Consider the following 21295-nt stretch of genomic DNA (forward strand, 5'->3'; position numbering starts at 1 on the left):
ATGCGTTTTGCTGCTGGAGGAGGAAATTCTGCTTCTAGTTCAACTTCGGCAGCAATTTGCTTTCAAGCATCCATAAATATTTTGAAATGTTCGTCGCAACTTATTTCAACAAAGTAGTCTTTTAAATTTTCTAGTGCTTCGGCTGAAGATATAATGTTTAATTTTGGACTTTGTAAAATTTTACTCACTACGTTGACTTTATTAAGAATTGCATGCCAGATTATTGTTGAAAATATAAATTTAAAGGTACTGATTTTTTTACCCAGTGAATTTGCCAAAGTTCTCGTAATTATATCCCTAGTTGCATCATCTTTTAATTCTGCTAGAGCATTATATATTTCACTTAATTGTGTTTGAAGTGGTGTGATTGTATCTATACGACTTTCCCGTCTTGTATCTGATAACGGCTTTAATGTAAGTTTCGGAATATGCGCTAATAAAATACTCCATCTATAATTTGTTGCTGAGAAGTAAACGTACAATTCCTGAATTAAGTAAAAAAAATCAAGTGTTTCGAAGCTTACTTTAGCAGCGTTGTTCACAACAAGATTTAAACTGTGAGCTGTACAAGAAATAAAAAATGCATGGGTACAAGTGTCCAAATTTTTTTTCTGTAGTCCTATTTGTTTTCCACGCATATTAGCCCCATTGTCATAACCTTGTCCACGTAAATTATTCATATCCAGTTTTAGCTCTTGAAGGTTTTTTACTATAAACTCATATAATCCTTGACCACTTGTATCTGTAATTGGGCAGAATCCCAAGAAATGTTCATAAATCTTAACTAGTGGGGCGCAAGGAACACATCGAATTATAACAGTTATTTGTTCAGTATGTGAAATATCTGGGGTACAATCTAGAATTATAGAAAAATATTTTGCCTGTCGTATTCTGTCTAATATTTGTTCTTGTATAGTTGTTGCCAATAACTTAATCATTTCGTTTTGGTGTTCCCAACCTAGATTGTGAGGCGCGCTTTTGTAATTTTTGGATTGTATTCTACGTAAATGTTCGGAAAGAACTGCGTCAAATTTGGAAATCATTTGAGTCAATTAAAGGAAATTTCCGTTATCTGGATAAAACAGTTTTTGGGATGAACACCTAAAGGCCTATCATTGACGAGATATATGTCTGACAATAAGAATCAATCTTTCAATAACGGCACGCCAAGGATTTTTTTTCCAGTTCGTATAATCGCTGATTGGACGAGTCGATTGTCGTACCCTTTTTAGTGCTACTCTCAAATCATGCATTTGTTTAGTATATTTAATATGGGTTAATCTGCTCTCATGCCTTTTCAAGATTAAAGATAAGTGTTGCCAGTCGTTCACTCCTTCTTTACCATATATACGCTCCTTTTTCTCTGTGACATCGGTGCAAAATAGTTTACATGGAGCACATAAAATACTATTTAAAGATAAAGAATATAATAACCAAGGACGGTGGATTTTTTTCACCATTTCTTAAAGTACGGTAAAAATATGACTCTGAAATTTTTTTATTTTGTTCATCTCTGGGAAATGCTATGTTTTGAACTTGACTTGGGAAATTTTCAATTATATATTGTACCTGACTGTGGTTTAGGTTTATAAGCCATTTACCAGGATCGTCAGAAACTAGGCAAACAGCGTCGTCTTTTTGTAAAGATTTAAAAGTAGTTAAAGCATACATGTCCATACCTGTTTCAGTTGTCTGCTCTACTTTTTCCTTCTCCCATTCTTCCCTTTTCTCGTTTTCGTGATTATCAACATCATTATATTTTTCAGTAAAATGTCTTTCCCTGCTTCCCTGCACACTACAGATTCATGTCTTAGGCACCCGGTACCCACAGAAGTTGATGCACTAAAATTTACAATATTTACATCGTCATTATTACTTACATTTCTTGAAATTTCTGTTGTTGAATTGTCACTTTTAATATCACTCTTATCACTTCCAGTTTTCAAATATTTTTCTAAGGCACCGCTTTGTTGTTGCTGTTCTTCAAGCCTAGCTTTCCTCTTTTGTTTATATTGATAACCTGACAGTCTTTTAGTTTTTCTGTCAGACATTTTTAAGGGTCGAAAATAAAAACCTAAATAGTAGTATACAAAACTGCACTGAATCTACGCACGTTTTTGGTAGAAAGTATGTAAGTATCAATGTAAGAAAACGGTAACACTTTTTAAAGTACAAAGTACAAAAAGTCAGTATATTCATTAAAATATAACATCTTTACATCGCATACGCAAAATCGGCAAAACTACAGTGGTGGCCAAAATCGTGGATACTTTTGGAAATTTTTATGATTTTGAACTTTGTATGCTTATAGAAAACGTTACGTTTCATAAAATGCAAACTTGTATATATCATTTTAAAGAGAATTTATTACTGAATTCAATACAGAACACAAAATTCAATTATTTTCAATACAAAAAAAAGTTAAACGATAATAGTTATCGATATACATTAGATAGTGATGATTGCAGTGATTTATCAGTACTTAGTAGGGTACCTTTTTTTTTACTTCAGCTTCACGTCGACGTTTCATTGAGCTGACAAGAGTTTTAAGCTCTTTTTTTGTTATTACATGATGCCAGGAAACAATTGTAGCCTCAATTAGTTCCCTTTTATTTGATGAGCGCCTCATTCGGACAAGAGTTTTCAAACGGTGCCACAAATTTTCGATAGGATTGAGGTCAGGACTGTTTCCTGGCCATGACAACAATTTCATGCTCTTTGTACGAAACCACTCTTTCGATATTTTGGCCGTGTGGCAAGGAGAAGAATCCTGCTGAAAAATAAACGAAGCATTGTTGGGAAAGAGATCTCTGATGGAAGGTAGAAGTTTTGGTTCTAGAATAGTGTCAATGTATTTTCTGGCATTCAGTGTCCCATCGATAGCATGAAGGCGACCAATACCATCTGCTGACATGCATGACCAAATCATAACACTAACTGGGTTCTTCACAGTTGCTTGAATGCAGTCAGGATGTAGCTCTTCTCCTATTTTACGTCTTACATATTTTCGCCCATCACAACCGAATAACGATATCTTAGTTTCATCACTCCATATAACTTGTGACCACTGATCATCTGTCCAATTAATGTGTTTCTTTGACCACTGTAGTCTTTTTTTTTCGTTGCTGAAAATTAAGATAAGGCTTTTTTCGTGGAATTCTACCTCTCAGTCCAACATCTGTTAATCTTCTCCTGATTGATCTTGAACTGACAGAAACACCAGCATCATTCAGGTCACTTCTGATGGCTGCTGATATTTTTCTATCTTGGAGACATAGTCTTTTTATTCTTCTGTCATCAATAAATGTGGTGCACCTTTTTCGGCCTTTTCCTTCTTTGTTTTTTATTGAATTTGTCTCTTGATATCGTAAACAAAACTTTCGGACTCCAGATGTAGTCACTGAACCACCCACCTGTCTTGCAATTTCAGCATCGGAAAGACCACTTTCTCGTAACACAATAATATAACATCTATTTCTAGGTGTCCAATCTACTCTTTTATTTGATGTCATTGCTTCTTGACTAAATATTAAAAATGTTTACAAAAATTCCTACTTGTAATTTCAATGTATAAGAAACAGGTCCTCCTTCTACAGAACAAAGCAAAATAATGAATTGTTTCAAGTGTAAACATGACGTCAGCTTCTACTGGCAGTTACTAACATTTGATTGGTTCTCAGAACAAGAACAGTGATTGGCCAGGAAAGCTAGACATTACAAACCACTTCATAACTGTGTTTTTTTATTTATATTAAAGTACATATAACTTTTTTCTATTGCAAATAATTGAATTTTGTGTTTTGTATTGAATCCAGTAATAAATTCTCTTTAAAATGATATATACAATTTTGCATTTTGCGAAACGTAACATTTTCTATAACCATACAAAGCTCAGACTTGCAGTGGTCCATTCTTCGCATCTACTACAAATTTGCAACGCAACTGTAAGAAAATTAAGGCGCAGCTAAATATATCTGCGCATGCGCTTGGTGATGTCTCCATTTCGTCTGTCGAGTCTCTAGGAAAGGGGGGGGGAGAACGCCCTCCTCGTATAGGGGGAATTTCATCTGTTTGCCACAGCAAGTATTAATCAACAATTGGTTATTTTCGCGAACTAATAACCCCAATTATTAGTTTGGTCCGCTGTAATATTTTTCAATCATCAATTCGTTGCTGCATCGGCGGATATTCCATAATCCAATAAAGAACAAAATTTGACGACTCAAGTGTTTATTTCCTTATGTTGTTACAATACTGTAATACAATACAAATTTGCGAAGAAATACGTTCAGCTTATTTTCGTTATTAAAGCTTGATGAGTTTATATTATGCAAGATTTATTTTCAATAAAACTCGGTGAATATGATTTTGTGCTTAAAGATCGGCGGTCCGCGGCAGCCTCTCTTAATCGGCCGCCTGTGTAATTTGGACACACAGCACACATGGTAGCGGCGGCCCTGGCCAAAGGCTACACAGATCAATTTAACGCGAAGTTGGATCAAAACGCAACTGGCGTGGATATCACGTATCTATATATATACGTATATCGTATATGCACAATTCAAATGCAAATCTTACAATCCAAAACCCTAACCGTAAATACAATTGATACGATTTCAGAAAAATTTGGTTATAATATTATTTTACACAGGATACTATTTACTTATGATACCTGTTGTTACTAACACATACCCTCGTCATTAAAATAAAAAGATTTCTTTCACTCATCCAAGATACAGAGCAATCCAGAAAACAAAAGACAAAACTTACTTACTTACCTGGGTAGTGTGATAATGAATCGAAACCAATGCATGGGAAATAAAAACTCGAAGAAGTTGATTCATCTAATTACACTGGTGTGCAAAAGTTAAGGACGAAGTCGAAATATTAGCATATTATCTGAACGAAGAGGCAGAGCGGACAGAAAGACCAATCAGGAGATTAAGTAAGGTGATGTACGGTAGCACATGCGCAGAAATGCAGGTAGACGTAATGGGGGAGTGTCTGAGTAGTATAAAGCATGTTGTCGGTGTAAGATCAGTATTTCTGGCAAAGAGATTGCACGCCGTATAGCAGTTAAAATCACACCGAGTTGCTGCCTCAGCAAGAAATGGCGAATAATCAATCTATTAGACGACATCTGGATGCTTTTATCCGAGGTCGAATCATTGGGAAGTTGGAAGAAGGCCGCAGTGTGACAAGTGTGGCTGCAGAGTTCGGAATTGCTCACAGCATCGTTTCACGACTTTGGAGACAATTTCAAACTACAGGAACAGCTGTCCGGGGGTTTAGTAGTGGTCGTCCACGAGGAACCACACCCGCAGATGACCGGTATATTGCCTTACAGGCCAGAAGAAACAGGCGGCAGACAGCGGGAGAAATCGCTAGACACACGACACAGGCGACTGGACGACCGATATCGCGTTTTACCGTGGCTAGAAGACTGCACGGTGGTGGTATGTTTGCACGACGCCCTGTACGGTGTGTACCTCTAACGCCTGCCCATCCGAGAAGGCATTCTCTGTGGTGCCGGGAACACCGGAATTGGAGAGACAATGAATGGGGACGAGTACTCTTTACAGATGAGAGCAGATTCAGTCTGAGTAGCGATTCTCATCGCATACTCATCTGGAGAGAGCGGGGAAGCCGCAAACATCCCTCGAACATCATTGAAAGGGACAGGTATGGAGGTGGCGGTGTTCTCGTTTGGGGAGGCATCATGCTTGGTAGGCGTACAGACGTTCACATCTTCGACGCAGGTTCAGTCAACGGGACCCGTTATTGTAACGAGATTCTTCTTCCATATGTGCGTCTTTTTAGAGGCGCTATGGGTCCGCAGTTCCTTTTCACGGACGACAATGCACCATGTCATCGCACAGTAGCTGCCGAACAGCTCTTAGAGAGTGAGAATATTGAACGTATGGATTGGCCAGCATGATCTCCGGATCTCAATCCCATCGAGCATGTATGGGATTTTCTAGGCAGACGCTTGGCAGCTCGTACCTTACCACCAGTAACGATTCCGGAGCTTCGATTGGCGCTGCAAGACGAATGGGCAGCAATGCCTCAACAACTCATTGACACCCTCATTCTCAGCATGGGCAGACGCTGTGAAACCTGCCTAGTAGTCAGGGGAGATCATATCCCCTATTAAAGACCGGATGTTTCTTGCTGGACACCCATCACAGGGATGTTTCGGCCTTCAGTCGCATTGCGCTCCATGCTACTTTTTCAATAAAGCTTCTTTTTATCCCTCTGATTTCTCTTTTAGTAAGTGTTGCTTACATTACTCATGTCCTTACGTATTGGGGATCTTACGGTATTAAATGTGTTGATTTGGAAAGCTTTTGTACAAAGTTATATTGAAAAAACCGTCTCGTCCTTAATTTTTGCACACCAGTGTATATTGAAATGGTCCATCAGCTGACTCCGGATACAGAAAAGCAAGGCTTTTTTTTTTTTTTTTTTTTTTTTTGTGGAAGAGAGATTTCAATTGATTTCAATGTTCCTCCTCCTGACGAAGTGGCATTGAGGTTGATTGAATTCCTCTTCAATTATGTTCTTTTTTCTTTAAATTTCGTTGAGTTTTTAATTGGGGTATTGCTTGTTTGATGAGTTTTGGTTTTAACATTTATTTAATTCTTTATTGCATTTATAGGGTTATTTGAAATTTATTACTTATGAATTTCAATTATTGGTCTTTGTGAAAAATAAATTGGTTCTAAATTCCTTACTTTCCTTTGCTGATAATTTTTCAGCAGCTTAATTTGCGAAAATTCTGAACATGATTATATTTTGCTTTTTTAAAAAATTGTTTTGTAATTATGAAATATATATTATATATGCACCGTAAGCATCATAAACACATACATATGTGTGAGCACGCTTCTTGTTTGCTTGTGTGTTAAGTAATATTTGAAAAATCGGTATAAAACCAGAGACTAGTAAAATATTCCCAAAATATTCATAAACGGTAATATATAATTAATAATTCGACGCATCTCAGCAAAACAGCAAACTACCCCCCTCCAAAAAAAATAAAACATTGCATTTTCCCGCTCATGTACAGAAGCATCGAGGGGGGTAAGCTTATTATGGTAAAGAGATATATTCTGTACCAGGTGAAATTCATGTGGCTTTAAATAAAGGTTTGCCAACATTTTCCATTATTTTTCTCAAGAATAAAATGCACCCATCCATCTGCCTTTCAAACTAAACTGGTTTTATTAAATTAATGTTGAATTTTTCGTTAATGATAGATCCTTTTAGATATTTTTTACCTAATTTTATTTGTCGCTTCACAAACATAAAATTAAGCTATAATAATCCATTGCATTAAAATATTATACCTATTAAATACAGTTTCAACAAATAACTTACAATCAATATAAAATTGTTTTTAAATGCTAGTAATATAAAATATCATAATTTAGGCTAAATACACAAAAACAGAAGAAAATTATATAACGTTTCTCATTAGAGTTACTCTTACGCATAAATAAATTATAAAAACGCAAACTCTAGGATTAAGTATAAATCTTACAATCATGCTCTTTAAGAAGAGTTGGAGGTCTGAACTTGGCGATTAAGTAATATCTTAGAAATATTCGACTCGAAATTAATTAATACCATTCATCTGGCTTTATCATCATTATTCATCTAGCTTTCGCAACATCTGGCTTTAATTCACTTGTTGAAACGTGACCCTTTTGAAAATTCTTCGGCTAGTCATTGAAAAAGACAAGGAATTTTCAACAGTATTTTTTATATTAATTTTATTATGCTATATTAATTTTATTAGTGTTTATGTTTTATTAATTTAATTACTTTTTCCAATTTTGATGAGTATACTTCCGGTTAGAAGGCTGACCCATTTCTTGATTTAACTATTATCTCTTGCTTGTATACATATACATAATGAAATCATCTGGTATAATCTGTTTCTAGATATTCAGATACATTATTTGGCGGGTTAAAAACCAAACTGCACTATTTACAAACGCTTATAATAAAGGCTCAAAAATATTCTTTAATTTTAGAAATCTTTAATGTATATATTAGGAGTTCCTAAATTTTGCATGACCATGTACTGTAAACATATTTTATTTTTTAATTCGAGTTTTCCCTTAATCTAAATTACTTCCTCCTGTAATGAAAACAATTAATACGTTTGTCTCATGTTTAAAAACGCTCAAAAATCTATGATCGCACTCCTACGTCCAATCTTTTACACCACTTAAAGAACTCACAGTCATTTCTTTTTTCTGCATTTTTTACAAATCCATCTGCAATACAACATAATTATAGTTTCCTTGATTTAGTAACAGTTTGGCTCTAATTAGCCCAAAGGAGCGTTCGCCTAGAAGGGCTAGTAGCCTCGAAACGGCATTTTGCGTCGAATCACTAAAAGCCTTGAATCATTTTTCAAATTGTTGCTACCAAATCTTATCGTTATGTATTATTTTTAAAGAAATTAAATAATGAAGAATCTGCATGGAGGGATGTGCGTTTCTGGCATTGTGAAAAACCGACAATATTTACAGCCATTAAATTTTAAATAGAGTAGTTCTCCACCCGAACAGGGGCAGCTGGAATCCCTTCTGACTGCTAGTTTGTTTGTAAATTGTATTCCCTTGATTAATTTTATTTTTATTTAGTGTATTAAATTCGTATTTGCCTTTTTAATAGTATTTATTTTTTTTTCCATTTATTATTTGAAACGTATTTTATGCAGATTCTTCGTTAAGTTTCCTAGACGTGGCAGGTGTTGTTAACTTTAAGAAATTTTCCAAACATGTGATTTTTCCTTATTATTTACATTCCACCTCGTTGTAGCACTATCTATTGCAGCCGATTGCTGATGCGTTCGATCTTTCGAAATCCGGATATTTGTTTCGCCCATTTACCTTCCTCCGATGTTCCTTTTGAGAACTGTAAAGACTCATTGATGCTAGGTGCCCCTGGACCTTCAGAAGGTGATTGAACCGGAAAAGTCACCATAAGCGCGTCCTGTTGGGCTCAGTTGTAGAGACATTAGGATTTTTGGAAGCAGGAGATATGAAAAATGAGCAACGCCTTCGCCGGGATTCGAACGACGGACCTCTCGAATACGCGCCGAGCGTGCTAACCACTACGCTACGAAGGCATCCTAAGAAGGCGGGAGAAATACCTTTTATAGTTACCATCAGTTATCGCCCCAATATGCGTCGATGTAATGATGACATTCTTCTTAGTAACAATATTCTTCTTAGACTGTTATGTTCTTAATGTAACCGGGTTCCTCAGGATTAAATTACACGCATAATTTTCTTCTCTCGATTTTCGAACGCTAAAATTAGTTAAAAAATGCAAAAATATGCGAAGAAATACTGTATCTCGAATTATGTATCTTTAACTAAGTGGGGCAATTTATCATTAATTGAAACGATTTCTCCTCTATCGGTGAAACTTCGCAAAGTTATGCAAAAAATGTTGCTTAATTTGTACGGATATGTAACAATGTAGCAGAAAATACAAGCTCAGTTTTCTTTATAGCATATTCACATTTTCCAATAAAGTTTCCTTTATACAGAACAAGAAATGAATTCATATTCATGTGGTTTTAAGAGGCAAGTATTTAAAAAAAGCATAATTTATATAAAATTTTGTATAGCAAGCGCATTCTCTTAGAAGTATAATGACGTCACGAATATTATTCTGGTATCCTCTTTTCCTACATTCATGTAGAAAATTAGCGACGAGGTTCAATCATTCATCGCAGTAATAATATTGCTAAAAATCATCTCATTTTAATAATCCAGTTAACATTATTCATATTAATTTAATTATTATAGACATTAGGAAGCCATTATTATTTTTCGTTCATGCGTCGAATTGGGAAAAAAGATGCAATTAGAAAATATTTTACCTTTCTTAGAAGATAGTTTGGAGTAACGCATTATACAGTAAATAGAATTTTGCATCAAAGAGAGTATTACTTCGATACTCGTGCTTGCTATGAAAATATATAATTTGTTATTTAGGTTCAAATCATCATTTCTTACACTGCCTAGCACGTTTTCTTTCCAACTACATTCACTTTCAAATTATGCAAAAATCAACAGTCATTCATAGTTAATCAAGAGTAAACTGCCAGACTGCGGTGATTAAAAAAAGAACAAATATATGTATTCTAAAATGCATTTATTCATAAGGAAACTAAAAATTCGAGCTTTATGATCGCTCCAATACTCATTTACAAACTATTGTGTACTTGGTCTATTTTCCCAAGAACCAACCTCCGACAATATCGAGCCACACACCTAGGTTGTATTCACGGCATTTGGAAATATATCCTCTCCCGGCACAGTATCTACATGTTGGACGCAGTGTGTCAAAGACATTACATCGAGTTCTTATACCACAGCAGTTTGGCGCACTCCAGAATGCGCATTCTCCTCCAATTGGTATGCATTTGTCATCCCTATTGGATAAAGCAAAATTCGTAAATATATGATTGGTTGTATAATGAAAAACATCATAATTTTCAAATTATGGAAAGCGTTTCCGAATGTAATAGTTTAAAGTGGTTGGAAACGACACCAAATTGGATTGAGATAAGTAAATAATTTAAATAGAAATATAAATATATTGCTGTACGTAAATATGCAAATGTTCATCTTCTTAAGAGCTGCAACAAATAGTTGTTTGTGTAGCTCAGACCGAATGAAAGTATATCATCTAAATGAAAAAATGTAACAAAACTTTGCGAAATTGTAAAATTTTTGAACAAAATTGGTTGCTTTTATAGAAAATTTCAAATTTTGAGTTTCGAATTTCTTTTCTAGCCAAATCTTGTTTTATTTTAGGTACAGTATACTGGGACTATTTGTAAAACTTCAAAAAGAAAGAAATGTCTTAGCTGAATTATTCGTTAAAGAAACTGGCTCGTATTTGCATTAAATTTCAAATTTTGAGTTTCGAATTTCTTTTCTAGCCAAATCTTGTTTTATTTTAGGTACAGTATACTGGGACTATTTGTAAAACTTCAAAAAGAAAGAAATGTCTTAGCTGAATTATTCGTTAAAGAAACTGGCTCGTATTTGCATTAAATTTCAAATTTTGAGTTTCGAATTTCTTTTCTAGCCAAATCTTGTTTTATTTTAGGTACAGTATACTGGGACTATTTGTAAAACTTCAAAAAGAAAGAAATGTCTTAGCTGAATTATTCGTTAAAGAAACTGGCTCGTATTTGCATTAAATTTCAAATTTTGAGTTTCGAATTTCTTTTCTAGCCAAATCTTGTTTTATTTTAGGTACAGTATACTGGGACTATTTGTAAAACTTCAAAAAGAAAGAAATGTCTTAGCTGAATTATTCGTTAAAGAAACTGGCTCGTATTTGCATTAAATTTCAAATTTTGAGTTTCGAATTTCTTTTCTAGCCAAATCTTGTTTTATTTTAGGTACAGTATACTGGGACTATTTGTAAAACTTCAAAAAGAAAGAAATGTCTTAGCTGAATTATTCGTTAAAGAAACTGGCTCGTATTTGCATTAAATTTCAAATTTTGAGTTTCGAATTTCTTTTCTAGCCAAATCTTGTTTTATTTTAGGTACAGTATACTGGGACTATTTGTAAAACTTCAAAAAGAAAGAAATGTCTTAGCTGAATTATTCGTTAAAGAAACTGGCTCGTATTTGCATTAAATTTCAAATTTTGAGTTTCGAATTTCTTTTCTAGCCAAATCTTGTTTTATTTTAGGTACAGTATACTGGGACTATTTGTAAAACTTCAAAAAGAAAGAAATGTCTTAGCTGAATTATTCGTTAAAGAAACTGGCTCGTATTTGCATTAAATTTCAAATTTTGAGTTTCGAATTTCTTTTCCAGCCAAATCTTGTTTTATTTTAGGTACAGTATACTGGGACTATTTGTAAAACTTCAAAAAGAAAGAAATGTCTTAGCTGAATTATTCGTTAAAGAAACTGGCTCGTATTTGCATTAAATTTCAAATTTTGAGTTTCGAATTTCTTTTCTAGCCAAATCTTGTTTTATTTTAGGTACAGTATACTGGGACTATTTGTAAAACTTCAAAAAGAAAGAAATGTCTTAGCTGAATTATTCGTTAAAGAAACTGGCTCGTATTTGCATTAAATTTCAAATTTTGAGTTTCGAATTTCTTTTCTAGCCAAATCTTGTTTTATTTTAGGTACAGTATACTGGGACTATTTGTAAAACTTCAAAAAGAAAGAAATGTCTTAGCTGAATTATTCGTTAAAGAAACTGGCTCGTATTTGCATTAAATTTCAAATTTTGAGTTTCGAATTTCTTTTCTAGCCAAATCTTGTTTTATTTTAGGTACAGTATACTGGGACTATTTGTAAAACTTCAAAAAGAAAGAAATGTCTTAGCTGAATTATTCGTTAAAGAAACTGGCTCGTATTTGCATTAAATTTCAAATTTTGAGTTTCGAATTTCTTTTCTAGCCAAATCTTGTTTTATTTTAGGTACAGTATACTGGGACTATTTGTAAAACTTCAAAAAGAAAGAAATGTCTTAGCTGAATTATTCGTTAAAGAAACTGGCTCGTATTTGCATTAAAGAAGGTCAAAAACCTAAAATACAACTGTATGAAACTGAAAGCATGCGAATATGGTTGCTTTGCCTCTGTATAATACTTGTTGAACTCAAACAACATACTGTTAGTCTCATTCTGTGTTTTCAAAAACTGAAATAACATACACCAGGCATGACAAACTTTTATTCGTATGAAAATAGCTTTCAGGTGCGTGCAGGCGCCACGAGTCGCTGAGTGCTTTATTTTGACAATATTGAACAATACATGTTGGAATATAAATACAACAGTTTCAAAATAGCAGGTAATAAATACTTCAAATTTTGGTTTTTGTGTTGGTATATTCGTAAATTGAACAGAACTCAGAAAAAATGTAGGATTACAAGAAACAAAATTAAAAATGTAAATTTGAATGCATTTTTAATGAAGGATTTGTTGTGATCTGTACGAGTGCGAGTGCAAAGCAACAAACTCACGAAAATAAATTTTTAATGATACAATTTTTACTTTGTATTTTCAGCAAGTATTGATCAGAAGTATGAAACCACAAAGGAGTCAAGAATATTCAATCACTTATAGCAACGTTTGTAAACATTGCTTTGGACCATGGAAAAGGTAACTTACGAACTGCAGTTGTCCAAGGGTTAATAAAAGCCCAACTTTCATATACATAAGTACGTCCAATAAAACATTAAATAAACTGAAGGAACAATATATTTTTGACTTTGATACAGATTTAAATAAACATTTTTAATGAAGTCCAATATTTAAATAAGTTTCCATTGCGTAGAAAAACTGTAATGTCAAATGTTGTTTTCGAATGCAGAGCAAAATTTACAAAATCGCAGATTTAAGATAAGGTTTAATAATATGCTTTTTGCCATAAAAACAATGAAACCTTTCTGTCAGAATTTGAGAGAACCTCTGTAGATTTTATTCAAAAGCAAAGTTTTGCGAGGTAGTCTTTCATATCCTAGATTAACATTTACAGTATCTTAATCCTTGAACTTCCTTTCAAAACTAATTTGTATGGCCTCGTAAAATACTGAAAAACAATTTATTTTTATAATTTGACTTTTTACTTGTAGCTTCCTCTAATATTTTGCCACACCAATGGTCGACTGCATAAAAGCTGCTAAATACTGCTATTTCCTCCTATATCCGGATCTCGGTAAACAGGTTGAGTGGAAAATTTTCGCGGGCCATCACGACCGAGTGATGAAAATCGATGATAAGTAATAGTTCCGATCTAAGTTCGATTCTAGGCAAACGGGTTGGCTGCATGGGCGTTTTCGTGGTTTGTATGTGTAAGGGGTATACGAGCTAGTTTCACTCAGAATATCCTCCACAAAGGGGCTTCCCGTCTCTTAGGCAGCTAGCTCTAGTGTACTTCTCCATAATTAACTAAACCTAAGAATTTTCGCGACTTTTTTTTTCATGCAATATGCATACCAGCCCATTTGCATTAAATGTTTATTCACGAAAGTATATATTTTAAAGTAAAGAGTTCTAGCTTGTTTTTCCGTATTCACATAACTTGATATATTAAATAAATAGAAATTCTCAGGATTAGGATTTTTGACAAAAGTCTTTGCTCAAAAGTAGCCAAATATAGAACGTACAAATACTTTTTTTATTTCCTTTTACTTAAAAGAAATGTCCATTGCTAATATAAAAAAAAGCTAAATTTTAAACCTTTAAGTAAAATTTTGAAATATATGGAACATAGAGAAACATGTGATGTACAAAAGTAAAATGACCTATTATCATATCATTTTATCTTTACTGTTAGTTATATTTTCGTCATCTCCCGTCAGGATATAAATGAGTTAACTCGTATATAAGAACGAAGTTCTTCAGACAAAGAGCTGTTGGCAGGGACTCTGAGCTAATAGCTAATCTCGCCCAGCTCATTAGAATTATTTAGTTCGGCTTCAGCCTTTTGCTTACGATTCTAAAATACTTGCGGTTTTTTTTTTTTTTTTTTTTTTTTTAAAGATAAAGTTTGCTAGAATTTTGCTTTGTAAATTTATACATTAAATACTAAAGCTTTGCATAAATAGTTTTCTGTCAGTTTAGATACCGTAAGTAGCGGAGACTGATTGTAAGCCCGAGTTGCGCTGTTCAGTTTGAACTAAAAAGTTAATTTAAAGCTTGTGTACAGTTGCTTTACAATGACGGAGTCATAACTCGTCTCACAGCCTCACATGGAACCAGTTAATTAGTCTGTCAGCGGTTTTGGCCTCAACAATGGTCGAGTGGTTATGCCCACTGAACATTGGGATCTTGACTCAGAATCAATTCCACCTAAGCTAACTGGTTGCTTGGTTACTTTCTGCTATTTTCTACATGGTTAGTGTGAATGAAAGGCTTTACCTAAAAAGGTTCTCCAAGAAGTTATCCATCCCTTTAGGCAGAAAACCATTTTGTGCTTCTTCATAAACATATAACCTAAACTAAGTCAGTAGTTCTCTATGTATAATTTCATTATTACTATAAAATTCCATTTTGATGTTGGTGTTATAGATCTCTGTGCAAGTATGTCTAATGAGAGACGCTTGGGTACAAAATGTGAGACGTTAGGATCGTGTTTTTAGCCCAAATGAGCGTTGGTCGACAAGGGCTATTAATTTCGAAACATCATTTTGCGTCGAATCACTATAAAATGCTGTATTACTTTTCAAATTGTTGCCACAAAATAGTATTGCCCTGTATTATATTTCAGGAAACTAAATAATGAAGAATCTATTTGAATGTTTGTTGTATTGTAAAAACACAACGGTACCTGAGTTATCAAATTTTGAATAACATAGTTCTCCACCCGAACATAGACACCTGGAAGCCCGAATCTGAAATGTATTTTATTATCTCTTTTATATTTTTGTCAAGCTTCAACGAAGTTCAAAAACAAAAACTCACAAACTTCAAAGCGAACAGTGGCAACACTGTAGGAAGTAAAACATTTTTATCTCCATCGCGCGACACTGTCTATCAGAATTCTAAAGATATGCTGTTTTTAACTACATTAAATTATGTATTCGAAATCTCGTATTAGCCCAAATGTTCTCGAAACATGTATGTGTCTATAAATGAAAAAAAAAGTATATAAAATCTGAAAGCTTTCAGATTTCATTTTTATTTGTTGAAATAATGCTAATGTTTATTATAATTAAAAAGTATGATTCACAGTAAATACCCTACAGTTTTATAAAACAATTAGTATTTTATATTCACAAACAAAATCACTGTACGGAAATTGTTGTTCACAAAACAAGTATTCCATTATCTTCTTTGTTATTGAAAAGTAACAGCAGAAATTTGAAGTTTATATTGTAGTCAAGATTGATTTTGCTACATTGATTAGCAAATGTATTATTGTTAATATTGAAAAGAATTTCCAACTTTTGAGCTGCGTAGATCGGGAACATCTTCCAGAGATCATTTCCCTTGCGGCGGAAGGAAGAAGGATTACCTTTAGATGCTTTTGTCTTTTCTCGTTTTTGCTTTGTGCAATTAGTAGCAAATGGTGATTATTTGGCGAGTTCATGACGTGAGTTTTGGAAAACAGTTAGGAAATCCCCAATAGAATATTCGAATACTCGATAGATTACATAACTTAGTGAATAAGGGAGGTAGAATTTTAAAAAAAGACCACATTAAAGAACTAAAAGTTAAAGAAAACATGTGTAAATATTCAGTAATGTAATTTCAAAGATTAAAAAGAATCATCTTCTACTTCGAGATTGAAACTAACAAAATGAAACCTGAAACAATAGTAAATATAGAAGGAGAGAAACTATTTCGAGAGTATTTAAGATAAGTTATAACAAGCGTAATTCCTAAAATTTTTGAGAAATTTGAGAAAACTAAGTTTCTTAGTTGTCTTTATTTCACTGCTCGGCGAATAGATGGCGCTATAGGTATTATATTCCAACATTTAGCTAGAACATCGCGAATGTTTGTCCTTTTTTAGCTGGACGTTTTCTCATAACATATTAATTCTTGAAAAGTTGGTTTGAAAAATAGAAATGTTTAATAATAGATATTTAATTGAAAATTCAAATTTTAAGCATTCCTCGATTCAATTAATGTCGCGTTCGTTCTTTTTCATGAGTGAAGATTTCGAGGTGGATTTTACGCTCATTGTTGATGAAATAATTAACTTCTGTTCAGTAAATTGCCTAACTGCCATTTAAGTTTCTAATGAATACGCTTGTTCTTTTAAATTTTTCTTTAATTACGTAATTTTCATTCATATTTTATCTTTTAGTGTTGGAGACGGCTGCTGCAGACAGACGATTACGTAACGGCTTAGCGAAGTCGAGCGCCGCATCTGATTGGACTACTTTTTACTATTCTTATTTTTTCTTTAACTGCGAACTAAGCGGGGAAATACCCTTTTTAATCAGTTATATGCATGCACTTGATAGAGTAATGTAACGTTTTCAGCTTGTGTGAGATATCCATATTAAATATTTATATTAATAATCCCTGCTGTAATTATTTAATTTGTAACCTGCACGTAGTAGCCCTGAGAGTTGCAACATAGTAAATTTTGGCGTCCGCTACTTTATATTTTTGGATGAAATATGGATATAAAAGTCTTGAAAGCAAAACGAAAGTTGCTGAGAACAGCGTTTACGATATGCTGCAACGATATAGCTCAGAAAATCGAAAACAAAAGTTTAGGAAGTGACGAAGTCAGTACGTTGTTTCGGCAGATTCAAGACAAATTCACACGTTTGGAAACAACTCGAGAAGAAGTTTGGAAACAACTCGAAACTTCTTCTTGAGTTGTTTCCAAACGTGTGAATTTGTCTTGAATCTGCCGAAACAACGTACTGACTTCGTCACTTCCGAAACTTGAGTTGAGGAAATTTAGTGGAGAACCGAAAGATTTTCTTGCTTTTTGGTTTTCTTTTGAGAAAATCCACATGGATAACACTATTGTCGATGAAGACAAATTTCAAAATCTGTTACAATGTGTGGTAGCAGATTCTACAGCATCAAGACTGGTAACCAGTTTTCCGCCAACTAAAGAAAACTATTCAAAGGTCATTGCACAACTTAAAGAACGCTTCGGGAGAGTTGAACTTTTGGTTCAGATTTATGTACGGGATCTACTTTCCGTAGTAATGAAAAATGCTGCTGGTAGGATTAAAGTAGAGTTAGCTGAACTTTATGATTTACTTGTGAGCAAGCTTATGGAACTTGAAAGCCTCGGTAGAACTAAGGAAAAATTTGCAGAATTTTTAGAGCCACTTGTTGAGTCCTGTTTACCAGAGACTGTTCTTCGTGCGTGGGAAAGAAGCCGCTCGATGGAAGATACTGCGTCACAGCAAGATAGTGCGCGTTCGTTGGATAAACGTTTGTGCTTTCTTCGAAACGAAGTGCAAAGTGAGGAAATGATTAAGCTCGCTCGTACCGGGTTGGGAGCTTCACGTTCTGCACATTCGCGTCCACATTGTGATGATCTGGGTTGCTCTACAGCTGCTGCCTTAGTAAATGTTCAAGACAATACAGGTAGGCGAAATTTACGTTGTACTTTTTGTGAGAAATCCCACAATTCTGCCGAATGTTTCTCTGCTCGCAAAATGTCTTTAGAAGATAAACGAAAGCTTTTGGTGCAAAAGCGCGCCTGTTTTCTATGCCTACGAGTTGGACATAGTTCACGGGCAAGCAAAAATAAAGTAAAATGTTTAACATGTGCTAAATTTCACTATACCATTATGTGCTCAAATGGTGAACCTGTAAAGCGAAATGAAACTGACAGTACTGTTATTTCAAGTAATGCATTGTCTAATCAGTCAACTGTTAATGCAAATGTGTGTTTGCAAACACTTGTTTTACAAATAGTTTTTGAGAGTAGACAACTTACAGTTCGTACGATTTTGGACAGTGGTTCTCAGAAATCTTATCTTTCAGAAAGGGTTATCGCGTTTTTGCAACTGCGTCCTAAATCGAGAGAAACCATTATACACGGTTTGTTTGGGGGGAGAGAGACAAATCCTCATTCCCATTTAGTGTTTGATGTTAATTTAAGAAATTCTGAGGGCACTTATAACCATAACTTTGACGTACTTTCTCAGAACAAAATATGTGAATGTGTTCCAAAAGAAGTTGATCCCAATACCCTAAAAGAATTAAAAGAAAGAAATATTACCTTGTCTGATTTGCAAGCTAAAGAATATGACACTGAATTGCTTTTAGGAGCAGATGCCATTGGGGACATTATTACTAGCAGTTCTCTGAAACTGAACTCGGGTGTAACTGTAGTTGAGACTAAATTCGGATACACTGTGATTGGTAAAATAAACAGCTTATCTAAAGAACCTACTTCAGCTACTATTCCAGCATTACTAGAAAATAATTTGTGGAATAATGTAGTTTCGTTGCATTGTGCTAATCTTAGCGTAACTGAACTCTGGAATTTAGATGCCATTGGCATAACAGATCCAACTGAAGATGTTAAACGTAAACTTGCTCACTCTGACACCGTTAAGCAATTTAAAGAGAATTTAAATGTTCTTCCTGATGGCCGATATGAATTGCCACTACCTTTTAAATCTGAAATTCTTTTACCTAACAATAAGTCTATGACTTTTAAAATGCATCAAAGAATGTGTCAACGAATTAATGAGGAAAATCAGTTAGATGACTATAAGGTAGTTTTTAAGCAATGAGAAGACCTAAAAATAATAGAAAAGATTCTTGAAACTGAAATTGATAATTTGAGTTATTATTTGCCCCATAGACCTGTTATAAAGCATACTAGCCAGACAATGAAATAAAGGCCGGTGTTCGACGCTTCAGCCCGAGAGAGAAATCAGCCATCCCCTAATGATTGTTTAAATAGAGGGCCGAACTTAATTGAACTCATACCTGATATAATTGACAGGTTTAGATTGTATTCTGTTGGTTTATCATCGGACATAGAAAAAGCATTTCTTCAGCTGAGTATTATCCCAGAACATAGAGATTATTTGAGGTTTTTTTTCCCAACTCTTGAAGAACCTATGATTTATAGGCACTGCAGAGTGGTGTTCGGCATTTGTTCGTCTCCGTTCCAACTCTTTGCATCAATAGAGCATCTCTTGGATAATTGTCCTGCCGAGTTTGACGATGTGACCCAAAAATTAAAGCATTCGTTTTGTGTTGACAATTGTGTCACTGGGGTTCACGATATCAAACAGCAAGAAAATTTTATAGTTAAGGCTACAGAAGTAATGGCTCGGGGATGTTTTAACCTACGGGGTTGGGAAAGTAATGTTCCAGGTCATTGTATTTCCCGTAGTTCAGGTACAACTTCTCTTCTTGGAATCTTATGGGATTTGGATAACGATACATTAAAATGTAATCTTAATTATTCAATGGATAATGAGATAAGTAAGCGTGATATTTTGGCTATGGTACATAAAAATTTTGATCCGCAGGGTTTTTTGAGTCCACCTACCATGTTACCTAAGTTACTATTACGGGAGGCTTGGACTATGAAATTAAAATGGAATGATCCCTTACCAGATAACATTCAGAAAACTTTTCAGAAGTGGTAGGATAAAATTAAATATCTTGAGAAAATTAGTATTCCACGATATGTAGAGATAAATGAGAATTCAGAGCTGCATCTATTCGTTGATGCTTGTAAGAGCTCCTATGGTGAATGTGTTTGCATTAGAACTGTAACGCCCGTTGGAGTCAAAATTCCATTGATCAGAGCCAAATCCAGGGTAGCGCCGTTAACTCTGGCAGTACCCCGGTTAGAATTGATGGCCTGTTGCATTGGCGCGAGACTGGTTCACTCAGTATACGTCGCCTTAGACTTGCCTGATTTGAAAATTATTGCATGGAGTGATTCTATGGTACAATCTGGTGGATTAAAAACCGTGGTGATTGGTCAGTGTTCGTTGCGAATAGAGTAAAAGAAATACACAGTCTGATTCCTTCTCAGTGTTGGCGCCATATTCCAGGTGATTTAAATCCGGCAGATATGCTTTCAAGACGCTGGTGGGAGAGGTTAGTTCGTGTAGTAAAGGAACTGTTGAGAAGGACACTCGGTAACGCGTTTCTTACAACCGAGGAGTTGTACACAGTATTGTGCGACTGCGAGTCAATAATTACCTCTAGACCTCTTACCTATCTGTCGGAACATCCGGATGATTTAATCCCACTTTCCCCAGCCATGTTTCTCATCGAGAATCGTAGCTTAGGTGTTCTTGATGTTGATTTCTGCGATTCGAAAGGTCTTCGAAAAAGGGCTAAACATCGCCAAAAACTACTTAATGATTTAAGGCCTAGATTTAGGAAAGAATATTTAGGCCTTCTGGTCCAAAATAAGAAGGATCCATCGTCAGAGCTACGGTTGGGTGAAATTGTCCTAATAGGAGATGACATCAAAACACGGATGCATTGGCCTTTAGCTAAAGTCATTCGACTAATTCCTGGGAAAGATGGCAAGGTGAGAACTGTAGAACTGAAGACTCAAGCCGGTACGCTGCTTCGTCCCATTCAGCAAGTCTTTCCGTTGGAATTGCAGTTAACGGACACGCCCACTGATCCCATACACGATAACGCTTTTACTAATCGTATTTCTTCTATTTCTAGTGATGAGCATTCAGATTCTAATGACTCTTCAAATGACTTTAGTAACATCCTGCAAGGTGCTAAAGTGTCAAGATTTGGACGTGTGATCAAGGTGCCTCAGAGATTAGATCTCTTCGACCAGGTACTGTATGTCTTGCCAA

General features: G+C 34.7%; 1 protein-coding gene across 1 annotated transcript in view; it reads right to left on the reverse strand.

The window, feature by feature from the left end:
* Positions 1 to 10171: 10171 nt before the first annotated feature.
* The window catches only part of LOC118194147 (uncharacterized), a 34938-nt gene continuing 23814 nt past the window's right edge, over positions 10172 to 21295 (reverse strand). The window contains exon 4 of the mRNA XM_035365336.2: positions 10172 to 10462. Within this exon, the coding sequence (XP_035221227.1) occupies positions 10258 to 10462 (205 nt within the window). The 3' untranslated portion in view covers positions 10172 to 10257. The remainder of the gene's footprint in view (positions 10463 to 21295) is intronic.

The sequence above is a fragment of the Stegodyphus dumicola genome, chromosome 6 (genome assembly GCF_044657685.1).
Source record: "Stegodyphus dumicola isolate Sdum_Otavi_A_Nest chromosome 6, ASM4465768v1".
Classification (NCBI taxonomy): Eukaryota; Metazoa; Arthropoda; class Arachnida; order Araneae; family Eresidae; genus Stegodyphus; species Stegodyphus dumicola.